Source organism: Solanum lycopersicum, chromosome 1 (assembly GCF_036512215.1).
Source record: "Solanum lycopersicum chromosome 1, SLM_r2.1".
In the NCBI taxonomy this organism is placed as follows: Eukaryota; Viridiplantae; Streptophyta; class Magnoliopsida; order Solanales; family Solanaceae; genus Solanum; species Solanum lycopersicum.
Window position 1 is genome coordinate 72555064 of NC_090800.1, and position 13899 is coordinate 72568962.

Genomic DNA, 13899 nt, shown 5'->3' on the forward strand with positions numbered 1-13899 from the left:
TAACTTTCACATATAGCAAATAAAAAATTTATATTTGTATACTATAGCAAAGTTTGCATAATTGCGCTCCATAACAAACATAGAAACTGTATAATTCACTATACATATAGCGTTGAAGCAAATTGTATAAAACGAAGTGTATAAAACAAGAAAGAGAAAGACACTTGGGCAGAGAACAATATAAAAATGAAGTGTATAAAATGAATTATATTATTATAAGTGTATAAAATGATTATATACAATTTGAATTTGTATAAAATGAGAAAGAGAGAAAGACAAAGAGACTTGACAAGGAATATACAATTGAATCGAATTGTATAAAACGGGAAAGAGAGAAATTAGATACAATTTGAAAATTGTATAAAACGAGAAAGAGAGAGACAAAAGAAACTGGGCAGTGGAGTATTTTTATTATATAATTATAAGTTTATAGGACGAAAATATATGTACTTGCATGTGTATATACAATTTTCTGACGCTTTATACAAATAGAAACACAATTTATACATTTCGCTTCTGTTTGTATAAGTGAGAAAGGCGAGGGTGGCGAGCGAAATTTGGGAGAGTGGCGAGCGAGATCTGGAAGAGGGGAGAGAGGGGAACAAAAATATATGTATTTATACAATTAACAAAAATATATGTATTTATACAATTTTCTTTGCTTTATACAATTAGAAACAATTTTTATACACTTGTGTTTGTATAAAAAGTGAGGAAACGAGCGAGAGATCGGAGGAGAGTGGCGAGCGAGATATTTGGGAGAGAGGCGTCTGACAATTTTTTGCAAACGTTTGCTATGGAGCACAATTAAATCAAACCCTAGCTACTCCATTTATTTTAGGTTATTAGTTTGCTATTATATACAATTTTCCCTGTAAATATATGATCAAACAATATTTTAATTAGTAAATATTATTTTTTCCATTACAATTTCTTTTCTTCTTTTCAAATTTATCACAACCTAATAGTTACGTGAGTATCTTTTTGACTACCAAACTAAGTGTTTTTCATTTTATTTCTACTGTTTAAAGTAAGGGAAGCCCTATTTATTTTATTTTATATAAAAGCATAGCCTATACAATTTTCACACGTATGTACTCATTCATCATTCAACAAATCTTTACACCAGTATTCCTGACCATTCATTCTTTGACACGTGTAATATAGTATTTGGGGCCCACTTAATGACATGGCAACAGTGTCCACGTGTAACTGTTCATGACCGTACTAAGCTTACATGGGGAAAATGCTTGATTACGATACTAGAAAAAAAGAAAAAAAACTGACGTGATTTGGATTGGTCATAGAATCCGCTTCATTGTTCCTCGTATCTTCCTTTAAGATCTTCCTTTTTCCTATATAAATCTACGGATAATAAATAAACGTATCATTTAACTCACGTCTGTATAAAGTTGAATTAGATATGTGTGTTTTACGTGTTGTAAAATACATAGTATATTACGTAGGGGTTAAGTATATAAATTGAATATGTATTTAATTGTTCAATTTTTTATACAAGTTCAACTGTCGGCCTATTGTAGATATCACTTGAGCCCAATTAGTTAAAAGCGTATAAATCTCTTTTAAACGACTAATCAACCTCTTCTAAGGAAAAATTCTTCTGTAATCATGTTCAATAAGACATTTGTTCTCCTATCAATGAAAAGAGAAGATTTTTCTCTTCATCGTTGAAATCCTCCATTCGATCGCAGTGGGGGTGCTCTCAAAAAGCTTAATCCTTAGGCTAAAACAAATAGATTAAGAATTTGATATGGAATCCGCCCATTCCGATTGTTATGAACCAGCCTCGACCCGACATTGATACATACACGAATGTCGCGCAACTAGTTGTTGGGCCAACAAGAAGCAACATAACTGAAAATGTCTAGTCCTTTCATCCCGTCTCTATGAGTTCTGCTTCTCATTCCTTTCTTTTATTTGTGTTCTTCAATTTCTATTTTAATCTTTAAATTTCTTTATGATTTCAATTATGAGTTAGTGAAATAGATTTATCCATTGTTTGAATTTAAAAACATTCTGCTCATGCCTTGAATCCAATATCATGCAATTGTTTTCATTATTTTATTAAGAATTTTAGACAACATTACAAAGAGTATTGTGTAGGTAGTTTGCCCATTATTTCAAAACTCAAAAGAATGTAGAGTGCACATATAAAAATAGTATCATGGGACGATATAGTCTAAAATAGTTGCATAAAGTAATTTTTGATAGACAAAACAACTCTAAGACACATAATATCATCATAATTAATCCCCCAAACTCCTCAATTATATTGTCATAATTTAATGAATAACACTATTCAATTGACAATGTGATAATATCTAAGTAGTACAAATGTCATAATCTTACGTATTTCTTTCTTGATTTTTTGTATTAATAATTACTGTTAGTAACTTTATTGTCTAGCAAGTAAATAAGTAAGTACATAAAAATTATTAATACAATAATAGAGTCATTGCAGACATAGGATTTGACATTGATAGAGTTATTACTTAGCCAACTTTCTAGGAATTCTACTTGCTTCCATTCTTGAGACAAAACCTGCAAATATAAAAGTCGAATTAATTCACAAAATATCGCCTATTGGAAAAAAGTTTAAATTTCATGTCCTAATTGACTTCATAATTTTGAATGTGTTGATAATTTATGATTAGGTCGTTTGATAGAATGTATCTGATCAGGTATGAATTTATATTCATTGATTATCCAGAGAGTAATTGAAGAGGCTATCATATTAAAATATGTAGATACATAAAATATAATTAAAAAAATGCAGTATTTATGATGTTCACGTTGACACATATATACCTTTAAAATGCACCATAAAATAGTATTGGGGGAGGGGAGAAGGTCCGAAGGTCCTTCCCAAAGCTTGAGACTGTTACAATACTCTCGACTTACTTCATGGATGAATATTATTTCTGCATAATTTGAGAAAGTAGCAACCTTAGTTTGTTTTTGTTGGACGTCATGATATATTGTACCTCCATATGTAAATAAATAACTTGTCTAAGATCGACCATTATGTGGGTCAGACATATATATATCTAGCATCTGCATAGCCAATTAATTGTGAATTGAATTCTTTTAATTGAATAAAATAGTCTCCAATCAATGGTCCCTTGAAGATATCTAAATATATGTTTAATACCATTTAAGTGTCTTCCTGTTGGGAAGAACTAGATCTTTCTAATAAATTTACAGGATAACATATATCTGATCGAGAATTACTAGCAAGGTACATCAATACACTAATTGACTAAGATATGATATTTCATAACCAACAAGTTATTCTTCATGTTCATGAGGTTGGAGTGAATCTTCATTAATATCAAGTAATCTTACAATTACACGGGTACATAATGAATGTGTATTATCCATGTAAAATCTTTTGAAATACTTTTAGTATACGTCGATTGATGGATAAATAACCCGTCAGTAAAATGTTTAATTTGTAGACCTAGACAAAATTTTGTCTTTCTAAGATCTTTCATTTTAAATTCTTTTTTCAAACATTATATTGACTTTGAAAGCTCTTCACGAGTCAATATCCAGATAATCAATATATACAACATTGAGGAGTCTTTTTAAATCTTTATATATATATATATATATATATATATATATATATATATATATATATATATATATTTGAATAAGTCTTCCGCCTATATACTGAGTCAGGTATCAATTACATCTAGGGTGTAGACTTGAAACATGACAGCATACAGCATGAATGACAGCAAAAACTAGTGAAGAACCATTAAATATGGAAAATTCTACCGCTACAAAGCGAAGTAGAAATAAGCAAAATAATGTATTGTATAAACAATGGATATGGATATATTTATATTTTTTATGCATATATATACATGATATATACATAAATATACATTACATATACAATATTAATACATTGAATTATTATTTATACAATATCGATATATTATATATATATATATATCAATTTTTTAAAAATTGTTTTTGTGACATGTATGAAAGAATTAGAAACTTGCTTCATCGCATTATTTTCATTTTATAATGTGAGAAATACCTTGAGATACAAAAAAAAAAAACAGTCAACCTATGGTTTTTTTCCCATTTAGCCACGGTTTTAGCATGGCCAAAGTTCTTTTTTTTGGGGGCTATTTTTCATGTAAAAATTTTGTAAACTAATTACTTCGTTGTAAACATATGAAATTGTTCCATTTTGATATAGTGTTTTTAATAGGTTTAAGGGTTCAGTTAACAAAGTAATAAGTAGGATGTCCAAGTCATAAAGTGGTGAGGGTTTTTTTCAAATCATTTCATATTTAAAAAAGAAAAGAAGATTTTTAATTTATTTTTTTGTGGTATTAAATTAATGGTATGTAGAATGTATCAAAATATGTTTTAATTTTGTGTCTCAAACATGTCATGTAAAATTTAAAAAATCTTCAAAAAATTTAAAAATCTAAATGGTTTGAATAAGCATTCCTTAGAGAGGGATTGTCTGATCAGACACACTATTTGGCCTTCTTTCGAAAGTTTGTAGATAGTATTACTATTAGCTAGTTAACCACCACTTCAACTGATGTGAACACAGTTATCTTGTCATGAAAGAAGCAATGAAAGGGAAGCCGCGATCAAAACACGGTCGTTGTTGCTTGTATATTTTTAGAAAGAAGAGATCTAACAACACATTCTAGACATAGATCATTGGTTGTCCAGATGCTTACGTCGGATAAAATGCCCTTAGAAGTTTTGACTCTTATATACCCGTAATTGAGATTTATCATTTCTTCGTAATCGTAACAGTGACTTCAAGCAATGGAAAGAACAAAAGATGTGCTTCAAGATTGGCTAATAAATAATAGACTGACTATCGAAGATAATTATTTTATTTCGTCTGCATTATTTTATACACATATATATAAATTATATAAAATACTTAATAAATTATTAACCGCTTCAAATCTTTATTTATCGAGAAAAAAAGTAAAAAAAAAAAGACAAACAAGTTAAAAGATAAAGAATTTGATGAGAGCATTAAGTTGTAATTGGAGCCATGTTGATGTAAAGCTCTATGGTTGGTCAAAGAGAGCAAAAAAAGTGTATTTCGTCAAAGTCCAAGGGTCTCATGTTCTCAAGTCCTTTGGCTTAGAATGTCATATCATAATAATAATCTTTATCCCTAAATTCCGGATGACCCTAATTTTATTTAAAATATTTTATTATACTATATAGTATACTACTTATATTGCTATATATATACACAAAAAGTGTGTGCAATTTTTTGAAGAATGTGCAAAATTCTATGGCTCCTACACATGTATAAGTTTCCTTTGTCAGTATAGAAGCTCAATTAAAATTTCAAAAGGGAGGCCCCCACTTATTATTATTAAAATTATTTATTCAAGAATAATATCCAAAAACATAAACCCCTCAATTTAAGAAATTTCAACTTATGATTACTGTTCTATTATCTAATTATAATCCCAAGTGGTTCACATCTTTTCAGATGTTCCTTGACCAACTATTCATCCTTTTCAAATGTTAAATTGATTTTTGAAAAATTAAACTTTATGTTTATATAATTCCAAAGTTAATAAGAAAATAGTGTTTTATTTAAAAGAGACGTTGAAATGTATACGATATATTATAAAGGCGCAATATTTCAATGGTATTATTTATTTTAAGTTTGTGAGATATAAAAAAAATAGGCCGGTTCAAGAGATTGTTGTTATAGGATAGTATTTAAATTTGCAATGGATGTGGCTGCCATATATGGTCTTCACGGTTTGAACTTTATATGTATTGATATGTAAGTGTGTTTCTAAATTAATTTGGTTTTAGTTAATATTTATGTCTTTTAATTTGAATGTACATAACTAGGTATTTAAATTAGTATTATAAAATTAAACAAATAAACACATATGATACGTCAAATAGAACGTATTTATCTCACACAATTTTTTATATAAGTAGTGTATATTTTCAACTTTTTGATAATGTAAGTATCTTTTTATGCACGTTAAAAAGAAATTGAACGTATAACATTTTCATGTGTTATGCCCCTTTGTATGCATGATGTTTGTGTAGTGAAGTACTCACCTAGTACTACAAAATGAAATGGAGATACATATATATTGTTATTATATATCTACTGATTTATTAATATCTCAAATCTACATTAATTTAAGTAGTTTCACAAGAACAAGAAAAATTTATATCTAACTAATCTTAATTTTATTTAGTGATGAATTAGCAATAAATTATTTATATATTTAAGTTATGAATTAACTTAAAGAGGGGAAGAAATATTTAGTGGATGAGTCAATCATCATAGATTTTGTCCATGTCACACAAGAGATTAATATTTTAATGAACCCCTCAATTATATAATGTCTTTGTTTTTTTTAATCATATCCCAATTCTCACATTTGTCCCACTCCTAAACTTATAATAGTAGTTCAATAATTTTTATTTAATAAAGTCACTTCAAAGACCAGAAGGGTGGTGGCAAAGCATTATATAGAATTAAGAAATCATAGTAACAAAAAGACATAAAAAGGGGTTGACCAAATTTACTTGATTTTATGACTATGATTAGTGTTTTTTTTTCTTTCTTTTTGTGTTGGGGTGGGGGTTTATGTTGTTCCCAATGCCATTTAAGCATGTGAGTCAAGAAAAGTTAAAAAGTGTCATGTTAGAATTGCTTAGGTAATGGACTAATTAATTAGTGCCTCCCACTAATTATACTACTAATTAATTAATTAATTTCTTTTTGCTTATTATGAGTAGTTTTGATACTTGTTGCTTTCCACTCTTTTTTTTTTCTTTGCCCTTTTGACTATAGCCTTTTATAACTCACTTTTGGACAAGACAAAGATCCATAAATTGCTTAGAGAATTTCTCTCTTTTTGAACACAAAAAAAAAAATTAATTAATTTCCCCTCTATAATTTGTTTTTCTCATTGATTAGATTCTTTTTTTATTTTGTGATTCTTTGAAAATTTCCTAACTTTGACCATGATACATTTTCTTAAAATTATATTTTTATGAAGTTATAACTTACAAAACTAAATTTTTTGATTTTGATATATCATTGAATTAAAACTTACTATGAATAATTATTAGTTTTTTTTTTGTGTGTGTGTGGTGAAGATTGTCCTTCAAAGGTGTAGGCAAATTAGGTGCTTAAATGTAAGACACATGTCTAATATACAAACTTAGAGTCTAAGTTATATATATTGGAAAAAAGATTTCTACACTATAGGTCACTCACAAAATTTTTTATAGGTAATTCTTTAATTAAAATCTTTTTAAAAAATAAATTATCAGATACAACAAACAAAGAAAATATAACAAGTGTACATTTATTTTTTATAATACTAACAATGTATATAACTTGAAACTCATATGATTTTACCACTTATGATTATAAAGTTAATATTGTGTTGAAATGGGAGTTTTAATGTGAAGATGCTTTAATCCTTGGATAAATTGCAATCGCATAAAATAATCTCTTTTGATCATCTTAATTATCTCAACCATTGCCTAGAAATGTAAGCCCTGACAAAAATACTCGCACAAAACTAGATAAATTAAGAAAATAAATCAATAACTTGTCATATTCTTTTTAATTTTAAACTTTGTAACCATTTACTCAATGGGAAAGGGAAAGAGTTTAAGGTAATTTGTATATACAATTAGATAATTAGTTTAAAAAGACAATTATAGCTAACTAATTATATTATTTAATATAGAAACAATGACTTATTACAAAAAAAAAATATGATCCTAGCGTCAAGATATCTGAAAAGAATATCTAGCATTTTTTGTCTTTTGTTGAGTCTTGAACTTGAAATCGATCCCAGGGTTGTCAACCACTTCATTAACCATTAATTAGGACAAATATAGAAATAATGACTTATTACCAAAAAAAAAATAAAATATGATCCTAGAGTCATATCTGAAAAGAATATCTAGCATTTTTTGTCTTTTGTTGAGTCTTGAACTTGAAGTCGATCCCAGGGTTGTCAACCACTTCATTAACCATTAGGACAAACCATTGAATGCATGACTTATTACAAAATGTTAAATTGAATTGAAAATGTAGAAAAAAATTATTTACTTGATTTTCCACGTGATATGTCTATAGTTTGTCCGACTAAATTTGAATTGCGCCCTGAAGAATTCATTTAAAGGTGACTCTCCTGACAAAATTTTCTCCACTATCTTGCACTCATATTCAAAATTTATGATTAAGAATAGAGCAATCTCACAATTGCTTAACATATCTCATGTTGATTAGATTTTATTTTATTTTTTTGAAAAAAGAAAGACACTCTAATCTTGTGGTAAGAATGATGGTTAAGTTAGTGCGTGAAGCCTATAAGAAATGACAAAAGTATAGAAAAGATAGAGCTTTGACTTGTGTGGTTTTTTTCTCGATATCCCCTTTTATTTTGGTTGTGTAACATGCATGGCATACTTATCTTTCCATTGTTGGTATCTTATAATCTTAATTAATTTATTGGACTTACGTAATAATATTTCTTCCCTTCATTTTTTACCTATCTATTATATTAAAAATAAATATTTTTTACTTGTTCAATTTTTTAAAAAAATTAAAAGATATTTATCAGTTTATATCTATTTTATTATTTATTTTCAATATTTGAATGTCTTACTAATTAATAATAATGATTTTATTTATCACTTAAACGTGAAGCCTCTTTGAAAGGGGGAAAAAAACATGAGGAGACAAGTGTGTAGAAGAATTTTATTTTTGATATTTTTGTTGCATATAATGCGGTGCTTTATAGTATAATCCAAAGTGAATAAATACAAGGTTTACTTGCAAAATTCAAATGTTTGAGATTATCTAGGACTATGTGGACAAAAATTGAGTGCGCGCTTTTAACATTTGTTTTTGGAGTAAGTGGAAAATGATTAACCATAACAGAATCTTTAATTTTTATTATATAAGGTACACGAAATTATAAGTTTCATCCTTCGTGATAGTTTAGTTGATTTGAAAGGTGATTATTCATACAGATCATTCGGAATCGATTCTTCTAAATGTCTTATAAATCGAGCTTTGTCGCATAAAATTTGTCTAGTGTTGTTTTCATTTTCAGTGACAGAGACTGCAAAACTTAAATAAATTCTATCTATCATCATTAGGGTCTTCTAAAATAGTCGACTAAATTCATCGAATTGTTCCAAAGAATCATATTTATGCAATAATGATATAAAAAAATATATATATGTAATTAATTTAGCAATAAGTCATTAATACTAATGGTAAAATCTGAAGGAAAAAAATAATTGTCTTTTTCATATATATATATTTCTTCATCTTGTTTACTCTAGATTGATACGTCTCTTAAGAAATAATGACTAATATGAGTATTTTTTTTTTATCACAATGTTCATATTAATTGATGTATAACCTTAGATATTGTGAAATATTTTCTCCGTCTCTACTTACTCGTAAAAAATTTCAAATTTAATTTCTCCTTTTACTTGTCATTTTTGACAAATCAAGAAAGCATAATTTTCTTTCTCCTATTATATCTTCGAGGTTTTCTTTTTCCTATATACATGTATTTGGACGTAGACAATCTAAATCTAGTTATATATGTAATATTATAAATTAAAATATATCTAAATAGCAAAAATGTACTTCTTTATTTATATATATTTCTTCATCCCAATACGATAAAGAGATAATCCCCATTAAAAGACATTTTAATTAACAATCTGATTTTCAATTTGTTATTCTCTATTGTGTGACATGATGAACACGTACACATGTATTTTAAAATTTCATTGGATTTTTTAATTATTACTTAGTTTCATTGTTATGGAAGATTAATTTGAATTAGACAAGTTCATAATCCCTTTTTAACCACAGAAAAAGATTTTAAAATCTCTAGGTAAATATTTTTCAGATGAGGCCAAAAACTTTTTTTTTTTTAATCTTTTTTGGATAAAAAAAAAAAGTAGTATATGCTAGTAATAGGTTCCAACATTCTTCCGTGGCTTAGTCTATATCTATATATACTACTACAATTATATATCAAAGCAATTCATACTACTCAAGATTTGACTATAGACAAATTTTATAGCTATACAGTAAAATTTCTTATTGATTTCCTATTTTACAGAATTAGTTATTGATTTTCATTAGCTATAAACAAAATAGCAATAATTAGGAGTTAATATCTCATATGATTACTTAACTATACAATCTTCTCTCATAAAGTCACTCAACTTTCAATTTTCACTCAAAAGTCACTCAACAATGCACTTCTTTCTTAGAAAGTCACTCAACTTTGAATTTTAACTCAAAAATCACTCAACTATCTACTTTTTCCTCAGAAAGTCACTCAATCTATTAAATTGTTTTTTTTTAACTAAAATTTGTTTATATCAATTATTTATATAACAAATCAAAAAATTTTAAAAATAAAAATACCATTTAAACCATTTAGTGATCCACCCACGTAACCTGACCCATTAAAAAACATGATATGACCCATTTTATTTTGTCTTTAATCCTAATTCAAGATTTAAAGAGAGGGATTAATTTAGGATTAAAGATAAAATAAAATGGGTCATATCATATTTTTTTAATGGGTCGGGTTAGGTGGGTGGATCACTAAATAATTTAATTTATTTTTTAAAAATTTTATTTTTGTTATATAAATAATTAATATCAATAAATTTTAATTAAAAAATAGTTTAATAGATTGAGTAACTTTCTGAGGAAAAAGCGGATAGTTGAGTGATTTTTGAGTTAAAATTCAAAGTTGAGTGATTTTCTAAGAAAGAAGTGCATAGCTGAGTGACTTTTGAGTGAAAATTGAAAGTTGAGTGACTTTCTGAGAGAAAAGTGCATAGTTGAGTGACTATCTGGGTATTAACTCAATAATTAGAGAGAAACTTTGTAGCTAATACCTTTTTTTTTTGAAGTGTTAATAATCGAGATACATTGAATTTGAAATTAGGAAAGAAGACAATATAATAGAGTTTTAATATTTGAAATTAGCTCAAGCTAATGTGAACACCATATCAATATAATATTAAAAGAATATAGAGAAGAGACTTAAAGGAAAAGCATATATGATACTTTAATTTCAAATATTTATGAGAATCAAGGAGGTAAAAACTTTCACATATTCAATGTTAGTATTTTAATTATTTTGAATGAGAATTTGTATATATTCCTCTGGACTTTATATGATACTTTAATTTTAAATATTTTGAATAGTTAATAGAGATACTATGAAAGAAAACAAATACTACTAATACTTTCTTGATTACATGAAACACAATCAAAACAAATTAAAGATAAAAACACCACTTAATATGAATCGAATACAGTATATATCATTTAAGAATTAGAATAAAAACCTAACTTTAGTGTTAATTATTAGTTTCATTTACGAATTATTGATAGTGTTTTAGAAACACTTTTTTATTTGACTAATTAAACTTATATACGCCCCTGATATATCCTCGATCTGTCACATGACATAGCAAGTTGTTTCAAACTCTTATAAGAGCATGAAACTCTTACCGAGAGATGTATATCACTCATGTTACAAGATCGATAATATATTTAAATCCAATTAGTCAAATAAAGAGATATTTTTAAAACTATCAATAGCTTGAAAAAGTGTTTTTCAATACTGTCTCGATCATAAGAATACTAGTACATGTAAAGATATATTCATTAAATTGGTTAAATTGTGATGGGGTTGAAGTGAAGGTGGTGTGGGCATACAGAAGGGTTGATAAACTAAAAGTACTTAAACACAGTGTACATGATACTTGTTACAAGTAAAGTAACAAATCCAAAAGTTGTTAGAAAGGAAATAAAATAAAAAAAAAAACTAAATAATCAAAAATCTTTAAAAACAGTAAATTACGTGCACATTGTCCTTTTCCTTTTCCCCATAATCATGGCCCAACCCTCTTTAAAAAGACCTATAAACCACACACACACAACCATTATTCATTCCCAAAACCAAAAAAAACAAAACAAAATGTCTTCTTCTAATTCTACACCAATCTCATCAGATAATCAATTACCATTTGGCATGTTTGAACCCATTCGAACCCCCACAGGCTATTCTTGGTTACAACGTAACACAGCCCTGTGTCAGCCGAGCGAGAAACGAGGACGTCGTAAACAAACGGAACCCGGACGGTTCCTTGGGGTTAGACGTAGGCCGTGGGGTCGCTACGCGGCTGAAATCCGCGACCCCACGACTAAAGAGAGGCATTGGCTCGGTACGTTTGATACGGCTCAAGAAGCGGCTTTGGCTTACGATAGAGCCGCACTTTCTATGAAAGGCACTCAAGCTAGAACCAATTTTATTTACACTTCCGATAGTGCTAACACTAATTTCCCTTCGCTTATTTCACCTTTTGAACATGTTCAAAACATGTTGAACCCTAACAACACGCATTTCAATTTCAACACTCATATTAACAAAAACACCAAGACTAAAACCACCACCACCACCAATTCTGATGAGTCATCGTCGTATGGCTCATCACCTAACGAGAACAATAGCTTCGTTTTTTTAAATGATGACATGAATAATAATAATAATAATAATACAAATTCAGGTTATTTATTAGATTGCATTGTTCCGGATAGTTGCTTGAAACCACCACCGCAACAACCACAAGAACCTTCTTCTACTCCTCAGAGTAAAATGAATGGGGAAATAGAGAACACTTATTATGATACGAATGGATTCTTCGACATGTCGTCGTCATGGGAGAGTTCTTGTGAGTTATCAGCCATGACGATGAATCATAGTAGCAACAATATGAATCATCAAATGATGGATGACGTGGCAGATGGAAGTTATTATTATCCAAATATGGAGATTAATAACTATGATCACCTAATGATGATGCCTAATCATGAAACGACTAATGCTGCTGCTGCTGCTGCTGCTTTTGGTGATGTTGAATTTGGATACACTACTCTATTTTGATATATTTTGTTTTGTTTTGTTTTTCAGTGTAATTCCATCTAATGTACTTTTTTGCCAACCTAATTAATTCCTACTTCTCTTTTTCTTCTTCTTCTTTTTTGCATGTATTAAAGTAGTAATGTAACAATAGTACTATAATATATTCAAGTATGGATTTTGTCGAAGTAAAAATATTTCGATGTTATTTTATGTTTTTTACTCGATGTTTTTAATTTATTTAAGAAATGGTGCAATCGTCACTTGAACAGTTTAGAACCGATAAGTAATAATAATGAGAAACAAAACTTTATTATTTACGCAATAATTGTTGTTTTTTATCAGACTTGACCAATTCTTTGAAAGAAGCACAATATTGTAAAACTATGCATGTGTGTATAATGAATATTATATCATACATGAAAAGTTTGATCGAATTTTTTCAATATTTTTGGGATGTGATGTATGTTTTGATGTTTCAAAACGTGTATATAGTTTTTAAAAAAACATAATTCACTTTTTTTTTTGGAAAAAGTCTTATATCCATAAGTTAAAAAACTATATAAAAATATGTTCACAAGTTTTGGCACGAAAATATTATTTTTAACTAGATAATACACTACCTTCAAAATCATAACACGATATTTTAATAAAAACTACTAATAACACAGATGCTAGCCACTATAATTAGTTATGAAGAACCATAAGTGAAAAATAAAATAGTAATATATATTCTTTCCTATAATCTTTGTACGAACGATCTCTTCACGATAAACATATATCTCGATATGGGTAGATAGGAATTAGTTGGCGGTCATAAATAGATGAATAATTTTTAATAAAATAGAAAGTTTTGGTAAGTTTAAAATTTAAAAAGAAACCGATAGCTATATTT

General features: G+C 28.0%; 1 protein-coding gene across 1 annotated transcript; it reads left to right on the plus strand.

Moving 5' to 3' along the window:
- The first annotated feature begins 12062 nt into the window (after nucleotides 1–12062).
- Nucleotides 12063–13028, plus strand: ERF-F8 (ethylene response factor F.8). The gene has a single exon (XM_004229254.4). The coding sequence runs from the start codon at nucleotides 12063–12065 to the stop codon at nucleotides 13026–13028; it is 966 nt and encodes a 321-aa protein (XP_004229302.3).
- Nucleotides 13029–13899: the final 871 nt, after the last annotated feature.